Source organism: Parus major, chromosome 1A, assembly GCF_001522545.3.
Source record: "Parus major isolate Abel chromosome 1A, Parus_major1.1, whole genome shotgun sequence".
In the NCBI taxonomy this organism is placed as follows: Eukaryota; Metazoa; Chordata; class Aves; order Passeriformes; family Paridae; genus Parus; species Parus major.
Window position 1 is genome coordinate 18,941,639 of NC_031773.1, and position 25,646 is coordinate 18,967,284.

At 40.3% G+C, this 25,646-nt stretch overlaps 1 protein-coding gene across 2 annotated transcripts in view; it reads right to left on the reverse strand.

The window, feature by feature from the left end:
• PLXNB2 (plexin B2) overlaps nucleotides 1–25,646 on the reverse strand; it is a 250,246-nt gene that overhangs the window by 101,743 nt on the left and 122,857 nt on the right. For both annotated transcript variants that reach the window (XM_015628206.1, XM_015628207.3), the window contains exon 4: nucleotides 14,244–14,310. In XM_015628206.1, the coding sequence (XP_015483692.1) occupies nucleotides 14,244–14,245 (2 nt within the window). In that variant the 5' untranslated portion in view covers nucleotides 14,246–14,310. The remainder of the gene's footprint in view (nucleotides 1–14,243; nucleotides 14,311–25,646) is intronic.

The following is a 25,646-nucleotide window of genomic DNA, read 5'->3' on the forward strand; positions in this document are numbered from 1 at the left end:
TTCCCCTAGAAAGAAATTGGCCAATTTAATGTTAACATTACATGTTGAAAAAAAGCTATTTTTAGCCCTATAACAACAAGCAATTAAAGTAGCACTCCTAAGGTGTATTTGTCATTACCAGAGTGCCATTCTCATAGCTTCTATGTATACCATTAGTTTTCTCTTTTGTTTCCTTCCAAATTCCCCAAAAATCTGGATTTCACAGAAGATGATTTACTGTCACCTTGTCAGCACTCAGCAGCTTTGTTCTTTTTCTCAAGCTCCAGCCTGTCTGGGAAGCACAGACTAAACATTATTATACTTATCTCCGGTAGAAACACAGCCCAGATTTCAAGCACTTGTGCACAGCAGAGGGGATCTCTGCACTTAGATGCCAGGGCCACCTACATTCAAAAAGAAACACGTGCCCCTGGCTGGTGGGAGCGGAGCACAGGAGCATGTGGGTCATGCTGTGGTGTTTGCACTGTAGCTCTGGAGTGGGAACATTTGTTTTAGGAACTGGAAATTTCGATTCAGGCTGTTAAAAGCATCTGCACCCACCTCTGATGCTTTGCTACCAGATGCCTTAGCCTAAAGTGGAGCTCTTTGATTCAGAGCTGTAAAAGAAACACTTCTACATTTATAGGAAGAGACTGAAGGGAATCTGACTTCTAGGGCACTGAGTTACGTGGGTGATCTGGGCTCCTGGCGGAGGACCACCTTGTGCATTTTCCCCAGTGATGAATAGAAAATGTGTAACCCATTTTCAGAGTGGGTATGTGAGCTTCCCTCAATTTAACATGGGTACTGACCTCTATGCATCCACAAATGGGACTGGAAAACCCCTGGAAAGGAAAGTTGTAAATACGTTTTTCTCCTAAACAATCCTTGCCAACCATTTGGGGTATTGCTGTTCTGCATCCTGTTTGTTCCTGAATTTTTCCTCTCATGGGCTTACCACTCTCCATGCAATAACTTGAAGTGTAGGCACCTTATTCAAGGGTGCTGATCACATCTGAATTAGTCACTGGTCTGAGCATTACAGGGCCACATCCTGCTTGTGGTCTACTCTTATGGCAACTGGGCTGATATAGTACTCAAAAAAAAAAAGTAAAACCACCAAAGATAACCTCCAGGTACTGTGATGTGGAAGTACATCTTACTTCAGTAATACAAAACATAACTCCAATGTCACACTTACACTGTCATAATACAACCTACAGCCTCTAATTCTTGTCTTGGAAGGCAATTTTTATCCAATTATTTCCTACTGCTGGAGAGAAACCATTTGCTTCTAACCACTATGAAACACTCATCTATAAAATAATTCTTCCTTGAATGTTTGTTTTTTTCCTGAAAAAGGATTTGGAAACAGAAGGGATATGAGCTCTCTTCTCTTTCAAACTCTGCATTGTAATCATTATGACATGTTTATCAAAGTAATCATCTTTTATCGAGATAACAACTTTGGCTTTGGAATGGCTCCCACATTAGTCCTGACTGAAAATGGGGAAAGCTAAGATCTAAGAGCCTAATATGAGAATTAAGTGGAATAAAAAAAGAAGGTTTTACAGTCTGCTAAGGGATAGCTCAGCAGCAGGCTGAGAAAATGCTGGATGTTAGTGCTGTACATCAGCAAACAATATCCAGACTTCCTCAATTTACATAGGAAACATTTTTAATAGGCACTGAACAAGCAGCTCTCAGACACTGACTCCTTCCCTCTCACTCCTGAGTAAGTCTGCAAGTCCACAGATCATCAGAGCTCTCACAGGGATACAGCAGCAAATCCTGGCGCCTGCAGTGTGCATTTTTCAGAGTGTTGCCATGGTGATCTCCAGTACGCTTATCCCCTGAGAGCTCAGCTCAAAATTCAGAGGGAACCAAAGCAGGACAAAGAAATGACACCCAAGAAAAAGCAACAGGGATATTATGTGTAATTAGCACATGAACATCCTTTCATAGGCGAGAATTTCTGAAAAAGAGTTATTCTTAGAACTGAATGGTCTTTAGGAAAGAAGTGCAGTTTTCATTGTCCCAATTCTAAACCAATAACCATGGAATAAACCCAAGAATTTCTAAACCTGTCTCTGTGTATGGATCACTGTTTGGCACAGGGTAAATCCTCAACCTTGATACTGCAAAAATCCAGATTTTTACAGTCAGGACAGAGGAAAAGGGAAAATTAAGCACATAAAAAGAGACAGATGACTAATAATGTAGCACTGTAGACCAGCAACACATAACTACATAACCATAATGTGACATTTACTTTTTAGAACATTATATTTCCCTATTTCATGAAAAGAATTAATACAACAATTCCTAAGTATTGGAGCAAGTTATTTTTTTGCCAATTACTTTACATCATCTGTCGGTCCTTATGGCAGTTCTACTCTTTTACTGCACTTTCGACAAAAGGAAACTACATTTGTGCAAACATGGAAGTAACACTCAGGTCAAGTAATGTGCTGTCTTGATATATAGCTGAGAAACCTGTTGGATGGTCTTTTATTGCTACCTGACAAAAGTCCTGTATTATAGAGGCCATACACATAAAAATAAACCACCAAGAAGAGACACCAAAATTAAAAATCTGGGCCATGTCAGATATGTCACAGTCCAGAAAAAGTACTAAATGAGAATCAATCAATGTTTTGCCATTAAGGAAGCATGTTTCAGTCAGAGCTTATTATCAGATTTCACCAGACCCTTTTGTGCCTAAATGAGCTTGCAGATTAGTTAATACCACATAGATTGATGCTCAGTCACTTATGTATGGCATTTTCTTTCTCCAGAATGATATTATTTTTGCTCTTACTGTGGGTTTATTACTCCTGTTACAATGGACTTTGTCCTCTCCACATTATCATCTATTAGATCATTTAATATTTAATCACGTTATTGAAGTTGCCTTCTCCTGAATAAGCATAGCGTTTTTCAGTCAGATCTGCTTTACCTCCCACAAAATCTTTCTGGGTTGGTACAGGACTAATTACTTCAAAGCTTTGCTTCATCCCCTCTCACAAAATCTGGTGTGCAGTCTGTTGCTTATGACCGTGGGCAGCGCATGACCTGCTGCCTTTTTACTAATGCCTGATGCACATCACTGTGGAAGGTGACCTGGTGACAGGAAGTTCAAGGAGGTTTGGTTTCTTGAGCATATTTAGGTTCTCACAATCTCATTGATAATGAACATAGAAAGGGTTGTGCAGCGTAAACTATCCAAGTATCCATTTGTATGATGCACAAATGTTTACTCAATAAACATTTCTTTCCTCCCTTGTAGCCCTCAGGTCCCTAATTTTTCTTTGCTATCCACTCACTGAGTGAATTCTCTGCTTTCCCAGGATATAACCTCCCTGGTTTTCAAGTAACTACAGGTCCAACAACTGTTGATTGGAGGAAGGGCTGAAGGAAAGACCCAGCTACAATCGTTGGTATTTATCATTGTATCTTTAGCTTCTCTTTGAAAGGGTGCTGACACTTGCCTTGAGCAGCTTCCCTGTATTTTAAGCTTTCTTGATCCCTTTTAACAGTGGATCAAGCATTCATTTCCAGCATATATTGGTATTTCTGCTCAACTGCAGAGAAAGAACTTGAACTTTAACAAGATCCCTACAAAATCTCTGATTGCAGTAGACATAATACTATGGCTCTTACCTTGATCCCTTCAGGGAAGAGGCTTTTATTTACCATGAATAAAGATGAAGACTGACAAGCAGACTTCAAATTAAAGCAAAAGCTTTAAAATAAAATAAAAAGCTTTTAAAGAAAATCTCAGATTGCTTGTGTAACCAGCATTTAACAGCTTAACATACTCTTTATTTAGATATTATACTGAGCATTTTACCCCATAATGAAAGCAAACTTGTCGTGAACAGAATCATTGAGATCACACTCTGACAGACAAGAATTTAAATAAAATTTGCTCTTATGAGATCAATTTGTACTAATTTCCATCTCTTAGATGCTTATCCCTTTTTCAGGGCTGATGAATGGAATTCCAACCACTCCAGAAAACATGTATGCTGTAATGTGCATACGCTTAGGGAATTTACTTAAAATGCTCACTTTACTTACTGTATGCATACATATGTATTACTTACAGCATGCACTCTACCACCCACTTTTTGTATGACAATATTTTACAAGGATACTGCAAATTTTTAAAGCATGGGGACAAATTAAGCAAACAGGAGCTGTCAAATATTTACCTTGCCCACGAATGTTAGATGTATTAGATTAATGCCAAAGATGATAAACACAGTTCAACTTCAGTAAAGGAATCGGCAGAGCAAGACAAGAAGCATCACTGCAGAGATGCTTGCCTCAAAATCATGTGTTGCAAAACATTGGATGGGCCCTCTCCTTCCCCCACCACTTGACTTTCCTCTCCTCTGCTAGTCAGCAAATGGAGTCACATGGCAGGCTCCTGTCAGATGCTTAACAGATGCATAAGGAAGATCATACCATGCCAAACACCTCACTTGGGAAACCTTCTTTTTTCTCTACTCTCCCACAAGGTCAGTTTCAGCTTATCTAGTGAATATGAAAGTAAGCAGCTTGCCCCTCTCTCCACAGGTGGTCCTGCCATTCATTTCAAAGAAAAATCTTGGGTGAATGTTATACCTTGCCTAACATCTGAGCAGAACAGTTGATATCTAATTAATCACTGGAGGGAATCTATGTCACCTCTAAGCAACAATTCTTTACTCTGAAAGGTCAATCTCTGCTCTGGGCTGGTAGTGGCATGTAAAAGGTGGTGAGAAGACACTCATGTGGCTGTTCTAACAGAAACAACCCATTTTTAAACTTCTGGCCAGTTTAGTTTTCAGCTCTTGCTTAAGCTTGAGTTTTGGTTGCAGCCATACTCACAGGACTGATGGAAGTACCGGGGCAGACTGGTACCTAAGAAAATGGGGTGTGTACAAACACATCCTGACAAAATTCAAGTGGAAACCTCCAGTAAGTTTACTGCAACTGAAGAAAAAGCTCTGTCACCTTGTCAAAGGCAATAGATAGACTTGCTGGGAGAAAATGTCATCTCTGTTCATTTCTCTTTCATGAGAATAAACACCTGCTTTTGTATAAGATTATTATTTTCAAGGTACCTCATTTATTTACAATAATGTTAGCACATTCAATTTTGCTCAAGTTGTGCAAAACAGATATATTTGGAACATTCTCCTTTATATATGTATTTTTTATTTCTGTTCCCCATCTACATAATTTATTTGTTCTTTTTCTTCTGGTCCTATATATACTTCAAAGACATATTTTCAAAGAACAGTTTCTCTCAGCATAGCTTGTCCCCAAGCTGTAAAATTTTGCTCACATATACCTCCCTCAGGATAGATAACTTTTTTGCATAATGCTCCTTTAGGCAAAATCTGTAATCATGCAAACAGGTAGAACACTCCCATGTGGAGCAGTTCAATCAGGAAGCATACACATCCTGCAAAGCAAAGTGAGGGCAGCACCACAAATATTCACACCCCAGATAAAATCTATATCCTGCAGATTGGACCACTATAAACAAGTGCTATCCAATACATCTTTCAAGGCAATCAGCTAAAGAATTCACCTATGGATGAATATGGCCCAGTTCACGCAAGGGTATCAAAAGACTGGCAATGCAATGAATCAGCTCAGCTGACTACATTCCTTTCCTAGAACCATCCCAGCCTTAGAACAGGATATTGGCTTTGCAGCCAGGAAAAGCTTCCTACAGTCATTCAGTTTTTGGATATTTCTGATGATGCACTGGCAATTAAGGCCACTGCAGAACTGGGACCAAACTTTCCCAGAGTCTTCCATAAAGAATAATATAGCTCATGTTTTCTAAAGATGTTGGCTGTAAGAAGTGCAGGAGGGCTTGAGGAATCTGCTTACCACCCCTGACATCAGCTGTACTCCATGTTTCTGTGTTTCTGCTCATTACAATGGAAATGATATTGTAACCCTTTCTTCTCCTCTGAGTACCCTGAAGAGACAAATGGCCAGTAGCCTATGATTTTTGGATGTAAAGTGATGCAGAGCATGCCAAGGCCAAATTGTGACTTGGCAACATCAAGGTTGGGGGAAAAAAAAAAAAGTAAAAAAAAAGTAAAAAAGAAAATCCCCCAAACCTCAGGCACTGAAGAAGGTGCTTCTTTAAAACCATGGCAGATCCATTCATTGTCTGGAAATTTCCAGATCCATTTTTAAGGGAACACTGTCTGTGTACAAACAAAAGTTCCAATGTTTCGCAAAGTGGTAAGTTCCTAGGAACTGTAACTTGATATGATTCAGTTAACTAGTAACAAATTAAAGTCATGCAATTTTAAGGAAAACCAGGAAAGATAAACAAGACTTCTGTTTACAAAGTAATTGGCTTACTGACTGGCAATGAGAAATTTCCTACCTAAATGTAAGTATTTTTACATCTTGACATTATTTCATGACATTGTCATGTCAGCTTGATCAAATTGAGTGTTGCAGTAACAGTACACCAGAACATTGCCTAGCTGTCCAAAGGAATGGTTATTTTTAAATACAATGTCTTTTGCACTATATTAATTGAATCAAATATGGTTGAAGCTTGCCTTGAATTTAGCCCTAAAAAATTATTAGGCAAGCAAGTTGTCTCGGTATTAAATTGTTACTTTTATCCTTGTTAAATCCCTTAATTAAATATAATATTATATATAATATTAATTAAATATCATTATGAAGGTTCAAGTAATATGTTTAAATGCTTTAAAGGAGGGAGAAAAACAAAACAAGAACACAAGCTAGGCTTATAAATATATTTAATATAAATTAAAAATTTAGCATTGAAAAAGTAATATCCTGAATGCACAGGGCATTTTTTCATGTTTGCTAGCACAAAAGTAACAGCAAAGGTTAAGAGCAGTGGAGATGGTGTATTCTGTACAAAACAGTGCATTAACCAAATCATTTTCATTTAGCAAAGTGACAAAGCAGTTTACCTAAGGCAATAGGACAAAGTGAGAGGATGCACGGTAGGAATGGAGCAGAAGTCCCAGACTATGAAGAGACCTGTAACACACCTGCAGCTGGGCTGCCCTGGTACCAAACCCAGCAGGATCAGCAGCATGAAGATTTCAAGTGCACTTTTGCAGAATCTCTGGTCTATGAAACAGGTGGAAGAATGTAAAGCCCTTGTAGGGAGCTGGGAGCAGCAGGGGCAGCTGAGATGAAGGAGTGGCACTATTCTGCACCCCCCAAGGAGTTTTCCTCAAAGCCCTGCTCCCTGAGTACTATAGGCCCAGAGTGTGTCTCAAAAATTGATTAGACACAAAATGAATGGGGCCTCCTGTTTGTTTATTAGTAATTGCACAGTTCCTACAGGCATAGCATTCAGAGGCTTCCCCTGTACAGATCAAGATCATCAGCAAGAAGAGCAGCAGGACAGTGCCCTTATCTGTGCCTGTTCACACTGGTATTGTTCACTCTGGTGTTGTTCACTCACCTGAAATTAAGAAGAGAGGTGAGGAAGCCGATTTCACCTACTCAAACTCAGCAGTCCCACAAAAGGGCTTATTTTGTCCAGGAATCAAAGGTTTATGGAGACAAAGCCAATGTAGCATCTGAGAACGACACTAAAAATTATACTCAAGCTGCACAATCAATGCTAAAGTCAATGCTGAAAACTGATTTGCACCAGTTCCCTCTAAGTCTCTAATGCATTTCCTTTTCTAAGTAGGGACAAGTCTCAATTTTTGTTGCCAGACACAACAAGAAAATTGATGCCAATATTCTCACTTATTTGAGAGTATACAATAATAACCCAAATGGGCAACTCGGCTTGTTTATCCTGTAAAATACCATGGCCTGACACACTGATTTGCCTGAGTTGCATTACCTCCCATTCCCATCACACACTAGGAGAAGGAAGAAATCTATTACAGTGTGGGTGATAACCATGCAGGTGTATTCACCAACCTTTACAGTAAGAAAAGGACAACAGTTTAGGCTGACACCTTTGACAGTTTTTCAATGAATCTCCTCTTTGCAGCCCCCCAAAAGTTCAGATGATGTAATGTTATTAATATGAAAAAAAACTGACGTGAAACCCTATTTTACTGCACCCAGCTTTTCTACTTGGCTTTTCCAGACTTGGGTAAACTGCTTTTTGCCTTCTCTTGATCTCCCCAGGATGCAGCAGCCCTTGCCAAAAATAATTTTCCTTCACAATTCCCTTGCAGAGGTTTGCACTGTTTTAATGCTGTAGCATCACATATCCTTTTAATCCCTGCCTACACATTTTAACATTTCAAACACATGATTATTTATAAGCAAAATGCCACCAGGGCTTTGGTGAGGTAAAGTGGTTTAGTGGGGACTGAAACTGGGGAAGGGGGAGAGGGGAGGGTGAGTCATCATTTGGTGTTTTTAATCCTTCACTCCTCCTCTATCAGGCTTTGTTATTAGCAGTAGCATTTACTCACTTTGAACAGGGCCAAGACAGCAAACAAGTTCTCTGAATCTGAAAGCCAAACAATTCCTTCTCCTAATTCAGCCATGCACGCCTGCTCCAGGCTGTTCAATCCCTTGAGACCCCTTTTTGTAGCCTAGCCTTTTCCCTCCTTTAAGTGCCAACTCATCCAAGGCCTTTGGCTAGGGTTTTGTGCATTCCCACCTGCTCCTGCAAGAGGGACAACAGACTGGGATGGAGTGACGCCATCCTTAAGTTTTGTGTTGCATTCAGAGCTGGGCATTGCCACACCAAATGGAGCAAACAGGTTACAAAAACTGTTTGCACAGACAAAGCAAGGCACTTGACAATCACCACCACTCCAAGTAAAACACCATTTGGAAACAAGTTGCACTGCAGACTGAAGGGGAGACAGCACTTGTTCAAAATCTCCTCTCCCTTTCAGTCGTTGCTCAATAGAGCAGCAAAAAATCTGTCCTCCAGCCCAATTATACCACTCTGCTGATGCTGTAACAAAAGGAGAGAGAGCCATGACAGAAATAACAAGATAACCTGCATCTCTAATGGAAGCAACAGCAGGAGGTAGAAGAATTAATTTCTATCATACACCATTTTTCTTTCCACTTCAAGCACCCTCTCCCTCTCTAAAAACTCCTTCTATACACATCTGAAAAAAGAAATCTTTGAAGACTGATCCTCCCAGGACTACCTATACCTCATACTTTTTTCATTTCCACTGAGAAACTCTGCCTTGAGGTATGAGAGCTGGGCAGTGCAGGGGCCTGAACCCATCTTGGGAATTGACAACTTGTAGGTCCAGCTCTAGTCTTTTTAGGGCTGCTTAAGTTTGGAAAAGGTCTTTTAGGTGTGGATGTCTCAGGTTCAGCTGCCATACATACCCATGTTTCTGCAGCAAAATACTTGCACTCACTTTCAAAAGAGTGAGTACTCTGGAGTTCTAAGCATAATTTAGGTCAACTAAGACTATGAAGAACCTTTGAGAATTAGACTACTTATTTCAGTAAATTAACTAGGTAGCAAGTGTGAAAATGCTGATGTTAGACAGTATTTAGCTTCCTGGGCTATAAATGGATATAATTTTTACTTACCTGACAGGTGTGTCATGAGAATTAGCTAATATTGACACTTTGATCTTTAAAATGCTTTGCCAAGTATTAATTAAGGAAGGACCATTTTGCATTTAAAATACCAAGTATTTTGAAGTTGAATTTGTCTCCAACCCTCTCCTAAAATGGTAAAGAATCTACTGTTTGTTTTTCTACATATTCCCCAGGAGATCATTTCAGAGAAACATGAGAAAGGAAGACTGACATGTGGGTCTGTGTTTCAAGGAGGATATATGAATACCTCTAAATAAATAGCTGTATTTTGTTGCAAGAATCTTCTCTCCTGTGGGTCTTCTAGCCAAACTTGTAGACTTAGTCAAGTGTTACTGGATTAGGGAGAAAGGTCATTCATACCTTCCAATAAACCACATTTTTATAGCTAACCTACAAGGTTTTTTTACAAGACAAGTCTCAAAGTGAAATATGAGAAGTACATAACATGCTTCAGATAGTCAAGTCTGCAGCTACTGGTAAAGTGTGGCCTCATTTCTCTGTGGAGGGAAAGGTGCCAACATATGGGCAAAACTCTATTACAGTTCATCTGCAGCTAGTGATATGAAATATATACAAAGCTGTGCAATGCTTCTGTTAGATGGGTCACCCTGTGGGCTTCTGCTAGAGAAAAATGGAAAGCCAAGGCTTGCCTGTAGAGCCAGTTCTCTCCTAGTGACTCCGTGTCCGATAAGGGCAGGACTTGTACCATGGGCACTCTCATTGCAAACATCTAACAGCAAAGGCATGACATTTGGCCTTTACATGACCCAGAGAATATGAACTCAGATTAGAGGGAAATAAAAGATTGTATCTGATAGCATGTGAGAAAACAACAACATAAATAGGTCTCCAAATAAGCTGCTCCACACACCCTGGAGAGATCATTATGCAGGTCTTTCCTGCAGTTGTTACTGCTGGTGGTTACAGCCTGACCTGGTGTCACAGACTACTCATGCTAGTAGTGCAGAGATGTCATCTCTCCTGGAGCTGAAGTATTCTCCTTAAAGTTAGCCAGGCAACACAGGAAAGATTGAGATGAGGGAAAGAAAAAAAGACAGGATGCAGGTACTGGAAGAGATTCCAGAAATCACATGCATGAAGACAAATGCAACCCATGTGTAGTACCCTTGCACGCTCTTTAGGATCTCAGTGTGCCAGTGGCAGAAATTCTGTGGGAACATTTTGCAATGTCACATTACTCTTGCCCACTGCCCAAAGCATGAAGAAAATACGGAACAATTTTTACTTGTTTTGGCAACTTAAGTCTTATGGGTCTAAAGATGTGTCTTAGAGGTGATTCTGGGGACTTAAATCTGATTGATTGTCATGTACAGAATTAAAGTTCCTTATGTGACTCCTTCATAATAGTCTCTATAATGGGACACTTCTTCCCATTTCCCTGCCTCATTTAATGCACAGCATAGACATTACTTAATGAACTAGTAACTCTTAAATATTTGTTTTTCTCCTTATTATCAAGTGTACCTCTATGCTTTATTTACCTCATCCAAATGTTGCTGAGAATTATTTATATCATCCACAATACAGGAGCCAAGCTCTCATAAATTATAGTTAATTTTACAGTAGCCAGCTGGATCCTGAAATTAAGGTGCACATTTTTGAGATGGACACTGGTTTTGAGAAAATATTTTATAATTCTAGAAGTCTAAAAAGTGTCTCTGTAGACCTTCCAGGAAGAACCTGCCTATCAGCTAGCAGAGCTTAGTGCCAGCACATGACACGATGTGGTCCTCACCCTCCACAAGGGTGTTTGAATCAGGCTATTTACGATGCCAGTGCACATATTTTACATAAGAATACTGCTGAGAACAGTGAAAAAACACTCAGTGCTACATTAAGAACCAGTTCCTGGGATCACAGATTATAGAATGTACAGTGAGAACCCAATTTTGGTATCTAATCAGGGCCAAGCGTTCTTCCCCTCATCCTGTGAACTCTCTTGCCTGTGCTGTACTTGATGGTGCCTGCTCCTGATTCCCTAAGGCATACACTCCCTCCTCCTTGCAGTCACTGCCTCAAGATTATTTTGATGTATCATCAGCATAATTCAACGCAATTGGCTTTTCATCATCTCCATCAGTCCATTTTAGGTTTTTCCTAGCCTTTCCTTATTTTTGAGTGGAACAAAACCCTCACGCTCTCCATTTCTTTTTGCCTCTTCATGAGGTAAAGAAACACAGCATTTCACTGGGTTTTTCCAGCATTCCAGGTTCGTCTTTCATCTCTTCGAAAGGTCAGTCCAGAATTTTATTGGATGAGAATGAGGATTGGATAAACAAGTTTATTCCACCTTCTGGCTTTATGAGTGACCAAAGCCAAAATTCTAACAGTTATTAAGTTGCAAATTTAATTTTCAATTTTAAGTAAACCAAAATTTTTAATAAATATTTCTAGATGTGCTACACATCATAATGCATTACAAGAGCAGATGCTGGATTTCACAGATTCAAGGCTCTACCACCAGTTTGTGAGTGGCTGTGGGTAAAGCCACTGCTCCTCTTGTCTCCCATGAGGCTCGGATCCCTCCCTTCAGCTCTGCCTTCTTTGTATATGAGAATATCTCCATTTTTGAGATACGAAAGCAAAAATGCATATGAAAAGGTATTTTCTCCTCTCCACAAAAACTTGTTAATTTGCTATTACTGCAAAAATCCCAGCCTACATGAGCCAAATTAATTTTTGAAAATGACTGATGTTTAGAAGAATAAATCTCTAATTTTAATGTCAGATACCTGTAAGAGCCAGAACGAAAAACAGGTTTACATTTAGGACCACAGACTACATTTGCACAAAATAAAAAAAATCAGAAAAATAACATATACTAGAGATATTATCTATTTTTACATGAAGGACAAAATGCTAGCATCCATCTCTGCAGTAGGATATGTTTATTCCTCTGCCAGTTTCAGGATCACATTGCCAATATTATTCTCCTCAGCTTTCTGAAATACTGCTCTACTTCATGTCTTTTAGTTGTTGCTCCATATACATGAAATGATAATTTAACTGGGCAGATATCTTTTATAGTTCAACTGACACTCAAATGGTGCTCTCCTGCTAAACAGGCCCTTAAAAACTACAAAGAAGAAACCAAAAATATTCTGCTTATTCCACAAAAAATAGGAACTAAAGACAGCCCTTCGCGAGTTTCCCAAAAATAACAGTTGAAGATTGAGTGGTGAGAAAAGTGTAAAAGAGACTGACAAAAAACTTTAACAAATGTGAAGTTTGTTATGTTCGAACTTGCCACACACACACAGGATAGTTCAAGAAATGTCACTGGCCTGAACAGGGTCATTTGAAATGTATTTTTAGGATGCTGAAGCAACTAAAGCAACTGGTCCCAGTAAATTACTTAAACTGCACTTAAACTCAGTACACATTGTAAGGTTTTAAAGGACTTGATTTTATGCTTTATAAGCCTACATACATTTCAAACTGAGTCAGGTACTAGTAATGGAAAGAATCAATGCACAGCCAAATCTGTAAATCTTTAACTTAGGTACAATGTTGTCAGATCTGAGGATCTTAATTTCAAGCAATTCTATATCAGCAGACAACTCTATATAAACCAGACAGCACTTTCCAATGCTATATGCAGCTCCTGCAGTTTTCAGTACTACTGGTCAGCCAGTAAGAGACAAGTTTCTAAAACCTGAAAGGCTAGAAATACAACTGTCCCAGCTTGTTAGACATTTAAGACATAATCACTGTCCTCTTTAACATCTAAGTCATTAATTCTATACTTTATTCAGCATTTGCAAAGGCTTAGCTGACTGCTTCCAAGCTCATCATACAGGCTCTGGGAAAAGGAAGGTGAGATCGTGGGAAAAATGCAATATGAAAAAAACACTGGAATGAATCTGTGGTACTTATAAGTTCATGACTATCACTGCTCTGCACATCAGAGCCACTCAAAGTCTCCTGGGGAATGACTTGCAGAGACACAGCTTTGCTTCATAATAAATATATATTTATACACATGTGCAAGCACACGGTTAGGGGCTTCACATTATTATGAAATACAGCTAAGGCAATTACTTTAAGAAAAATAATGGCATATTCACCAGTAAAGTAACAGTTTCAAGAGGTTCTAGAAAATGAACCAAAGCTCTTATTGTTATAGAACTATTGACTGCAGATTTGAAAAAGTGACCTCAAGTGAGCAATGATGCACTTAGCTTGAAACTTGCAGCCGCTGTATTTCACTCTAAATTGAACTGCCAATCCACAGTGCAATCTTTTTCTACTATAATCTTACATCTTTGGGGCAGGTATACAAAAAAATACTATATACAGGCTGCATTAATCCAAGTTAGACTAAATTCTGCTGGAAATGGAAAATATATCTGCATTACTGAATTTAAAATCCCTGTGGTTATTTAAAAATACTTCTTAAATTTTTTAAGGGCACTTAGTGACAACTACATATTGTAATTTTTCCTGCAAATAATTCTTAAGCATGCAAGTGACTAATAGCACTGGCCCCATTAAAAGCAATTAGGTATTTATTAGCCTATAGACCCACATAACAGATATTCTATATCACACACACACAGTGATCAGGGCCTGCATTCTTGCCATAATAAAAGCAGCTGCCAATGTAGCATGATTTATAATATCACCAATGTCAATGGTTTGCAAACATAAATAATTGATACAAGCTGTGAAATACTTACATTCACTTTTCCACTAAGTCTTCTTCACTATAATCAAGTTATTTTCCAGGACAGTTTAATCTTCTTACTAAATAAAAGAAGGCAACAATTAAAAATATATTCATACGCATTAAGCTATGTTCAATCACATTAAATTTATGAAGTTTAACATATTGATTTAAGATCATCTATGGTGTAATATAAACTTGTAATTTGTTTATATATATACAGTCAGTTTTATTACATTTTAAACACAACTTTATCACACTATAACTTTTCATACTGAAGCTAAATGGGGCAATGTTCTGTATTTCAATAGCTGCTCAGATAATAAATCAGATGGGCAGTTGGTCACAGATGTACAACTAATTACTGAAGAACTGAGAGCTAAACTGATGCATGACCCAAAAGAAAGCATTACAGATGGGTTATTGTATGACTTGGTACTCCTCTAGCCAGGGCTTGAACATGCTCTGACCACTGGCAGTACTTGGCACCTCCCCTGACCAAACACTTAAGAATGGAAGAGGAGCAATGTCTGTCCCTTTAGGGAAGGGTAAAATATCATCAGATATTTTTAACGTCATTATACATGCTGAAAAGTGATGAAAGGGGTTCATGTAGATTGTTCAACATAAATGTGAAGATGACAACTGTCTTCAAAAAAAATCCCAGGCAATAGATATAGCGAGTGTTGTATGCCTCGACCTGCTCCTTACACAGTTATTTCTCAGTTGCTTTTAGCAAAGCATGCAATGCACAATCAAACAGTTTGCAGCACAAACCAACACATGCACTAAAAGGCCACCACATGGCAGTTCCCAGGTAAGAGACCCTGAACACCCGGCAAAATCCACCACCTTCTCTCCAAAGCCATCTCATCTCAACTGAACATGACTTTGAAACTCACATAACACTGGCTTTCAGGCAAGTAAGATACAAACATCAGCAAGACTTTTATTTTCCCTTCATGTTTCTTGAGGCTGCCCAGTCCTAAACCAAACTTATTCTGCTAACGTTCCATGGTATTTAATTTCCTGTGTTCATACCCTATATCTGGGTGTTTGCAGGGAAAAGCTGTATGAGGGAGCAATCCTCACTGGGTACAGGATGAACACGGATGCTGAGCAGAATTGTGAGATGAGGCATATGGGAGAAGAGCTGGGTGAGACATTTAGACCACAGCTGCATGATACAGCCTAACTGGAGAGTGTTAGCATTGGACTGAGGAAAGTCATAGGAGGGAAGTGTAGCAAAGCAGCCAAGCCAAATGACAAACAGACAAAAAAATTAGTCGGTAGGACCAAGGTAAAGGGCAGATTTCTTTCTATGTCTTACCAACAACAGGAAAAACAGATCTGGTGCAATTTAAACATATAAAGGAAAAGAAAATTCAGAAGTAAAAGGAAGTGCAAAGGAATGTGAACCATTATCATCCTGTCAACAACCAAGAAGGAAGAAGGTGGAGGCAGTCAGCAAGAAAACAAGACTTGATCCTGCTGAGAAGTTTGCTTTATATATCCATGTTTACTCTTTCCTTAAGAGCATTTTTGCAAGCATTGCTGAACAGTAATTTAGGCACGTCTTGCACAGTTGGTTCACCTCCCAGCTTTGCAGATGCCAGAACTGAAGTGCATGGAAATTAGTATTTGGCTGAGCCTGAAAAAGTAATCAAATACTGTCACCCCTAACTGTTATGTCCAGCCAACTACGCCCCCAATAATAAAGGCATTAATAAAGGTATTTCCTTTGCTAAAAATATCAGAAATGTATTTATTGAGAAAACTGGTTCAGCCATAACCCAGGACCTGGCACAGAGTCATCTAACTACTTATGTGGCAGTTCTCACATGGATACACCAGGCATTTCAGTCTGTAGTTCAGCTGTGCCAGAGAATCATGCTACCAAATTGTATTCAATTTTCTGTGTTATAAAATTGGAAGCCTTTTTTGTAAGAGGCTTGGGACACAAGCCAGAAAGCTCACTTACTGTCTCCCTGTGTATGCAGACTGAGTCATCAGATTCTCCAGGTTTCTCCATTCAAATGGCACACTGCTTTGGATGGACACAGGTGGTACCATCTGCCACAAGGCTTTTTCAGTTTGTTTGGTTTTGTTTCTTCCTTCTACCTCCTGCTCATAGTACAACAGCTCTTTTTCAGTATCTTACACTGGATTTGGTCTCCATGGTATGGATTTGGCCAGCTGGCCAGTCAAAATGGACTGTTTGAACTAAAGGAACTTCATCTTACTAGTACAGGTCTTCTAACAGCTGGAGGCACTTACAGACTGACCAGAAGCAAAAAGTACTTGGATAGCACAGAGAAATTTTTCTTTAAAGAGGACAGAAGCCATGAGCACAACAGAGCAAGTGGGTAGGGGGATGGTCACATAAACTTCAGTCTAACAAGGCTAATCCTCCTGTTTCTTCTCTCCACTGGCTTGACAGAAAAAGTCCTGCCGTGGATTAAGAACCAATCTTCCCTGAACTGGTTTTTGGAGAGGACTCCCTCTCACCTCCATAACCCGCAGAGTTAGAGGTTGGCAAGAGATTAGACTACTTTTAGCTCTTACCCTGTCGTAATCTGAACTACCTTAATTGCTCCCACCTTTCACATGAGACAATTTCTGCCTTTCAAATCAAAATACACCTTTAGGGGGAAAGGATGAAGACCACCTTGTATGGTCAATGACCCAGCAGAAACAGGACAATGGTGACCAACCTCTCCATCCTGTAAGTGCCCTCTCCCTCATGATGCAGCTGCAACACTGTATTCAGGGTCAAGGCCTCAGATACCATCATTTCAAACAGATGGTAAACTCAGGCTGATTGGTTGTGTCCAAGCACAAAATTTTGCAAGCAGGTAACATGCTGCTCTGGCACTGCAACTGCCAGGGAGATAATGGCTTTTGAAAGCAGCAAGGAACAAAGTATGACACTTGTTCTGCAGTGCCTAAAAGCTGATTCTGCTCTAAGTACAAGTAAGAACATATTGAGTTCTTTGTTCTTTTGATTTTTTGGGGTTTTTTTTTAATGTTTGCTTCTAGAGCTAAAAACAGATCATAAACCACTTTTCTTTGAGGAAGGATTTTGTTTGTTTGTTAAAAAGGGCAAGCCCTGGGTCAGGGATCGAAAGTTGTGTTATCCGGTTCCCAGACACAAACCTTATTCCCCTGAGCCTTCAGCTATATGTAACATATGGAGCAGATACTTTCATATAGACTTTTACACGCCCATGGAGCTTTTATCCGGCTGTTGAGCTAACAAGCACAGTGCCCTTGATAGGATGGAGCACATAGGATAAAACTACATACTGCTTTTTGAGCTTAATTTTGAGAATGGATTTTCACATTTCAGTGTTGGGAATGTGACATTACAGCACTGAGACCATGTCCATATGGAAACAGGATATAGAATTTAATATTAAAAACTTTAGGGTGATATCAGATGTCAACCTAATACTCTAAACATTGCAGTGTATTTACATCTCTAATTAACTCAGTGTCACCAATATCTTGCCAATGCATTATCTTCCCTCACCTTCAATTCTCTAGCTTACATGACCCTTGGTCATGTCTAGTCTGCCCTCTCCACCTCCTTGACCACAGACACCAGATGTCACTTCTAGCACACGAGCTTCTGAATTTTACTACTGACTTTCTTTCTCCTCTGCTTGGCTTACTGCTATTCTCTTGGCTGCCTCTAGACCGCACTTTTTCAGAATGTGAGGACACCAACTTTTTTTTCTGAAATCTCTCCCTTTCTCTTGAGAGCAAATGGAGCCAAGGCCAGTCATCGTGACACACCACTTCCATGCAAGGAACCTATCTGTGCAACCTGGTGGTCTCCCAGCAATGCAAGATGTTCCCCACATCATGAGCATCACCTAACACAGGGCACATGTGACAGACCAGCATTACACAGCAGAACAATGCTTTCTCTTAGATTTCCAGGAATTTGACACAGTCCTGGCACAGCCAAATTTTTTAATTACCCAGTGTCCTGGTTTAATCCAGGACACAGTTAATTTTATTGCAGTGATTTTACCTAATTTTAGTTATGAAGGGACAGATATTGGAGCTGTGGAGGTATTTTTAGGATACCATCCACATAATCACTGGAGTGAGCAGTGGGGAGGGGATGGGAGTTGGAAATAAGGAACTCTTATTCTAGGGAGAAAAGTGTGGCTTTGGGTCACACAAAAGATTGTCAGATTGGCCATTGTTCATTTTCTCAGGGTTGCACCACCTCACATTGGTTGGTGAGCATTTATTTCCATGTAAATCACCCTCTTTTTGTATATGTCTGCTATTAATATAGTTGCTCTGTTTGTTTTTGTATCTCATTGCTGTTTCCAGTAAATTGTTTCTTATCTCAACCTGTAATTTTCCCCTTTTTATGTCTCCAAGTCTCAACTCCTCCCCTGGAGCAGGAAGGGGAAAGAAAGCATGAGCAAGTGAGTGGTTGGTTTGGGAAGAGTCTTGGGGGTATCTTATCTGGGGAGCACTGTTCCATTTCTAAACCATGGCTCCCAGAATTCAAAACTAACCAAAGACTACAAGTTCAATTTTCCCTTCATTTTCCTACTCCTTCAAAGTCCTAAAACAACATTACTGTTTCCCTCTGTTCTCAGTTCTCATACAGTCCTCTTTTCCTTTGATCCTTTGGCCTCTGTGGGACAGGGAAGAGAAGAGGCAAAGAAACATGTGAAAATGAAGCCAACTGCCCTCTGTGTTTTTGCTGACCCTAAAAACCAATATAAGCACAGACCAGTTAGACTAGTTCACATTCACCAGCAGTTTTCAAAGCACTGAAATAGCCCAATCATTTCAAAATACCAGTAAGCATTTCACTAACAAGAATTATTAAGGAATCCTGTGTTATTCTGGTGCTATGTAGACTTACAGGTAGCTCTGTGCTTGCCATGAAATATTCTATAGCTGCTGCTTTGGTTCAAAACAACCGCAGCAACACCAACCATACCTTCTTCACAACACAATTGTTAACTACTACCTGAAGAACACAAAAATTCACTGAAATTGTTCTATAACCATTACTGTTCAATCAGGGTGAATGGTGCAACATCCAAGAACACTGCTCCAGAGCCTCACACCTGAAAAAAGAAAATCAGTATCTGTTGCATTACATTCTCCCTTTCATCTTCATGTCACTGAAGGCATTCCACAGGCAGTTTTACTTCTGACAGCACTGATTTTCAATCAGTCTGCTCCCGCCTGGATTTGAAATAGGATACTACATGAAATTGGATCCTGGTAGCCTTAGACATGCCCAGACTTGCACAGGAAGTTAAACAAAAAGAAAAAGAAGTGTTTTCTTTTAAACACAGGGTGATAGTAAAACTGATTTTAAAGTGCCACTTCATTTTTCTGAACTGGGAGTAATATATTACCTCTATGAAGTCTTTTATACTAAGTTCTTGAAATTCTTTATGCAATGTCATTGGTGCTCACCTCACCTTAAAAATATATATTTTAATAGTCAACCAAAGTGATACAAACCACCAAAGTAAATAAGACTACTTTAAAATTGGCTTCATTACCAATACTAATACTACATCTATCTGCCAAGCTAGGGCCCAGTCCTGCAATCTCTTTCATCATGTACTCAGTACTCACACAATTGTGAGTACCCCTTGAATTACAGAATTCCTTATTGGAATTTCCTTATTGGAAAAAGGAGCAGGCACGATAGTATGAGTGTGAAAAAGGAGAGGAAAAAATGTGAATTGCAGGAAGGTAAAAAGGAGCAAAGAATGTTAAATGGGGAATGAGGCATGGATAAGAGAGAGTAAGAGACATAAGGAGAGTGCAGCAAATAATGGTGTGGAAAACAAGAGGAAAGGCATAGAATAATGAAAAGCTTACCCTGAGCACTGTATGGCTTTAAATGCATTTGTATGACATTGAACAGAGAAGAAACTACAGGAAGAAGTGGAGAGATGAGAATTTTATTTTTCATTTTCTTTAAAAGTAAGTTCACTCCTTTCAGTTCATCCTGAACTGAGATGTCCATTCCTCTGAAGTGGGGTATGAAAGGATGTAGGGACTACTGGCATGGTGAGACAGGCAAGCCTCACCTGAGACCACCTGGATGGATCAGTGAAGTTTCCAGTGTCTTCTTTGATGGTGACTGGTTTTCCCTATGATAGCCCATTGCACTGCAAATTTCATTCTTTTGTTTATTTCTAAAAGTGGAAAAAGGAACCACTACAAAGGCTGGTTGGAAGCTTGAGTGAAATTTCATCATCCCCACTGAGAAATGCATAAAAATCACAACCTTCTCATTAATACAACAGTGGCCTGGCTGTGCCTCTTGCTGAACAGATCAGAAAGCATCACAGCAATCCAATGTTATAACACCAGGAATGTCTCATTTGTCCATCAAATCCGATGAGCGAGGTGAAACTCAGCCTAATTACAAGCAATATAAGAACACTTTCCTCCTTCAAATCAGACAAAAGGGCTCTTCTCATCTTCAGTGCCTCTCAGAGAATCAGCCTGATTCCCTCCATACTCTCCCTTGCTTTCTCTGTGACCTGTCTTCCTAATCTGTAATTCTTCAGAGCTGGGAACCAGACCCCTGCCTCAATTCCCCTCATCTGATTTATCTTAGCAAGCCAGGACAGCCTGCACACCCAAAGAGCCCATACACCCTGACACTGCTCACTTAAGACAAAAACAATCACAAAACCCCCAAACACCCCTCCACCCAACCCAAAAAAGCACAACAATCTAGCAGGGCAGGTTAAAACTTGGTCTCTTCCTTGTGAGTCTAATCTACCTGCTGCTGGGCGCGGACACTTCCCCGGGTGTAGCTGCTCTTCTGGTGGCTGAACCCCTCTTCTGCAAATATTTCCCAGGTATTTCTATGCTGGGGAAGGGTACAGACTACTGTTTCTAGTTCACTAGGAAAGATACATGTTTCCTTTTTTAAAAAGCGGTAGGAGCTGGCTCGGGCAGACACTGTCCTATCTTGCGGAGCAAGTCTCGGCAGGGTCTGTAATCACCGGCTCTGCAAACACCGATTTCCCCCTCCACAGGACCTTAACTTGCCCGGTGCTCCGGAGCAGAGGACATCTGAAAGCACTGACAGGGAATGGCTGGGCAAAACCTCAGCTGGTCTCTGTGTTCAACCAACTTCAGCCCTTCCCTTACTAGCAACCAGCTTTATTAATTTCCTTGTTTGGTTTTTCGTGTGTTGTTTTTTTTGTTGTTGGTTGTTATTTCTTGTTAATTAGTTTTGTTGGTTTTTTGTTTGTTTCTTTTTTTAAATGTGTGTGGGTTTTTTGTTTGTTTTTGTTGGGTTTTTTACCCCATTAAACTTCTGTCTTTCATGCTTACATGGGGCATGAGCTACGGGAATAAGTACTTGTTCAGTTCAAGCACTTTTTATTTCCACCAGCAGAGCAAACCACATTTGGATGCACACGAAGGGAAAGGCAATATTTATAAAGGAAGTTCCCACACTTCCTCTTCAAACAAATCACTTCTGGCTGGCTTTGCAATTACAGACCTACCGTAAAAAGAGGGTGGAGGAATAAAAAAACACTGGGTATACTATTTCCTTTTAAAGTCACTTACTTCTGAAAATCAAGCTTCCAGAGAGGATGGAGTTAAGCACTCAGGACAAACTGTCAAGTTTTCAGTAACTAATTTACTCTTCCTGTAGGCCTGGAGGAAATCCACAGCCGCCACAAATATTCTTTGCTCACTTCAATACTACTTGTTGTGAAATGGGTTTTAATGGCCAAGCAAAGCCATCCAAACCGCAGATGTAATTAGAGCCCCTGGAGCTGGCTCCACAGAGGGCTGGGAGGTGCCCTGTGCCCTACCTGGGGACAGGTGCCGTGCTACAGGGTGGCAGCGATGCCGGGACACCTCGGCCTCATCCTTGGCACAGCGCACAGAGCTGCTGCTGACTCCCTGCTCGTCGGGAGGGCTCTAACAGAGCAAGTGCAGCAGGCGATGGATGGATGGACAGGGAGCCAGGAGCCTCCTGCAGCCGGGGCTGGCAGCTGCCTGTGCTGTCAGTGGGCAGCACACACCAGCGCAGGGCTCTGCAGGACAGTGCTGTGTCCATCTGGAAGAGTTTGCTCACGCCCAGTTTCCATCCCACGCCCTGCTCCCTGGGTTATAAAGCTCTGCCACCCCACAGCCACTTGTTTGTAGTGCTACAGTGTTAAAAACCTCTTCATCCATGGGCAAACTGTATTTGACAAGCTAATTTCCCTCCACACGGAGTGGCTGAAGTCTGCAGCACCGGTATAGGAAGTAAAGATTTTTCTGACAATTCACAATAAATTAGCTTCCTATTTGAACTGGCATACCTTAATGTCTGCAGCGAGTCAAACTACTAGTCTACCCAAAAGGTTAGTAGTCCCCTGGTATTGAAATCTGTATTAGATCCATGTCCAAAGGAAAAATAAAGTCTTCCCGAAACTCTTATCCAAAGCGTGGGAGGATGGAAAATAAGATCAGCATACTTTGCTGAAAATAGTTCTTGAGATAAAAGATATGATTGCTCTGGCACTAACCTCCCTCCTCCTTCTCTCCACTCCTCAGTCAGTGAGGTGCAAATGCCTTAGGAAACTCCCTGTCCCTACCACACACTTTTTTTCATGTTTAATCTTAGGTTAGAACACAATTGGATTTGGACTTGATTAACCTCTCATGCAAAACAATTCCCACACCTTTGAGTTACTAATTTCATTTGATAACAGCTGCAGAAAACTAGCGCCTTATTTTTGAAGTTAAATCACTGCCAAATTCTGTTTTCCAGTGCCAGCTGCTCAGAACAAGGCTAAAAAACTTTCCAAAACAATTATATTTAAATTATTAATTAATACCACTTGGAATATTATGACTAAAATCAATTAGTTTATGCAAAACTATCTACAAACCTAAAACATAGTAATAGTGAAAGGTTCTTTAGTTGATTAATAATTAATACAGCTTTTCATTTGTTTCACCTTATATGGCAAGTAGCACAAAAGGAAAGTCATTAATGCGAGTGGATCACAAAGGTAACAGCAGCAATCATTACACATTTATAGCCACTAAACTGTTTCAGTGAACTGTTTAAGTGAAAAGGACCAAAAATACTCCTGCAATATCAGAGCCAGAACAAACTAAAATATAGTTTTGACCATCTGGATGAAACAACAAAGGAAAAAAAAAAGCAGAGCTGCCTCCTCAGCTTGTTTGCTGTAGATAAGCAGGAGGATCTGTCATCAGCTGTAAGAAGTTAGGTCCTCTGAAACCTCTGCGCTCAGACCTGCAAGATTCATGAAAGTGACTACCCATTTCTGGAAGCAAAACACCATGGTTTGGCCAATTACCTCCACATTTTTACCACGAAGGCATGAGATTTTATACCCACACACAATACTGTTTCCTCTCAGGCACCAAAAGAAGCATTTTTCTAGTATGACATGCTCCAGGTTTCTTGGCAAAGCACAACCCCTTAAAAAAAAGTGAGTTTTGGTAAACAGTGTGCAGATTTCCTGGGGATTACCAGAATTACATACCTCTTGCTAAAATATGCTCCAGTGACATGAGATGATGTCAACGGAAGAACGATATAAATCATTAATTGATGCAAAACTGAAAGCTTAGCATGTGTTAATTTACAACATTCCTTAACTTGATAATTGGGGTAGGAATCAGCAAGTAGTTGCCATTATGCCAGTGGTCTGACACTACTCCGCTTTCATCCTGATTAACCATTTATCTCCAGATAAACCCTTCCACCATCTAAAAAAAAGTTAGATTTCTACAGGTTTGTTTTATTTTCAAAATCTCCAGAGAAATGTCAGAGATTAAAAAACTATCTCAGTGGGAGAACATTCATTGCCGTTTAAATGTTGAATTACAGCAGGGCACTAAGACATGAGGTAGGTGTTTGATCAAAGAGCTTCCCCCATGCCCTGTTAACAGCTCCTCTGTGTGAGGCAACAACGGGGATCTTTTCACACTGTGCAAGCACTAACTTTGCAACATTTCTGCTCCAAGCAGGAGGCTCACCTGCTTCCCTCAATACACAACATACCTTCCCCTTCCTCATTGCATTACTCTTGCTGCCCTTTTTTTGTGCTTTTCCCCATAGCCTCCTTTATATCCCATCCGCTGAAAACTCAGCCAGCAACATTAGACTTGAACTTCCTACCTCCTGACAGAAGCAGACTCAAAAATCTAGACAAAACAAGCTGTCCCATTTCTGCATTATCTGTGTGTGCACTGATTTCAGAATCTAAACTCCTGCTCACAAATGAGAAATATGTGGCTTCCTTCATGATAAACGATGCAACTTTCTCCAAACAAAGCTTGCCCAACTGTGAGGCAAAGCCTGCCTTACCTTGCCTGGGACTGTCTTGTACATGGAAAAAAATTCCATGAGACTCATCTTCACCTGCCTCTTTGGGTACTGGAAATGAACGATTTTCCATTCTGTGAATGACCTGCTCTCCTTGTATCACCTCTCCTTACTGGGTCAAAACTTTTACACTCCTCCTAATTCCATGCCTGCAACCACTATGCACTGCCAACAACCCGTTAGCACATACTTCTCATACCTTTGAACAGATGGTAGTGTGGGGATGAATTACACTTGGTTTCGCAGTCAGCCCAATCCCAGGCACAGTGTCATCACCACAGACAAAAGAGCCCATACATCTGCTTCCTTCGGCCATAAAAGTTTGCTCCAGCTTTGCATTGATAAAGTACTTGATGGACAAGACTATGGCTGAAATATTCCCCAGACCAGGAAGACTTTTTAGGAAGCAGCACTACCTCACACCAGTTAAAGGGAAAAATGATCTTCTGGCAGAGAAATGCCCTCTATTCTGCTGGGTTTGGGCCCCTGTGGCTACAGAGCTGCATGGAGGATGTGTGAACTGAAAGTGATGTTAGGAAGGCAATGCCGTGGTCTTACTGGCATGAAACCTATTTTGTACCCTGTGCCAAAAGAGCTCCTGACATATTATGGTCTGGAATTCATGCATACCTGCATTATGCCTGTGGCCAGTTTTGATTTCTGGGTCTCAGCAATAGCCAAGAAACTAGAAACAAATTGTTTTGCCTCTGCTAACAGAGTGTTACAGTGAAATGAGATCCTGGGTGAACGCGATGATTTTCCCCTCTCTGTAAAGAAGTTGCAGTTTTTCTCAGTATTTCCTCTCTGTAGAAACAACGTGCTAAGAAACCGTTTGCACTGCAGGACTCGAAGCACCCCATGGCAAAGCTGTCTCTAATTGGCATGCCTATCTGCCCATCTCACCCAACAAAAGAAAGCATTAATCCACATCTTCAAGAATTCAATAGTCATTTAAGCAGAAGGTCAGGTACCTAATGGGCTGTCAAGTTCAGGCTGTCTATCCCTCTGTCTTCCTGGCTCCCCAAGTTCCCA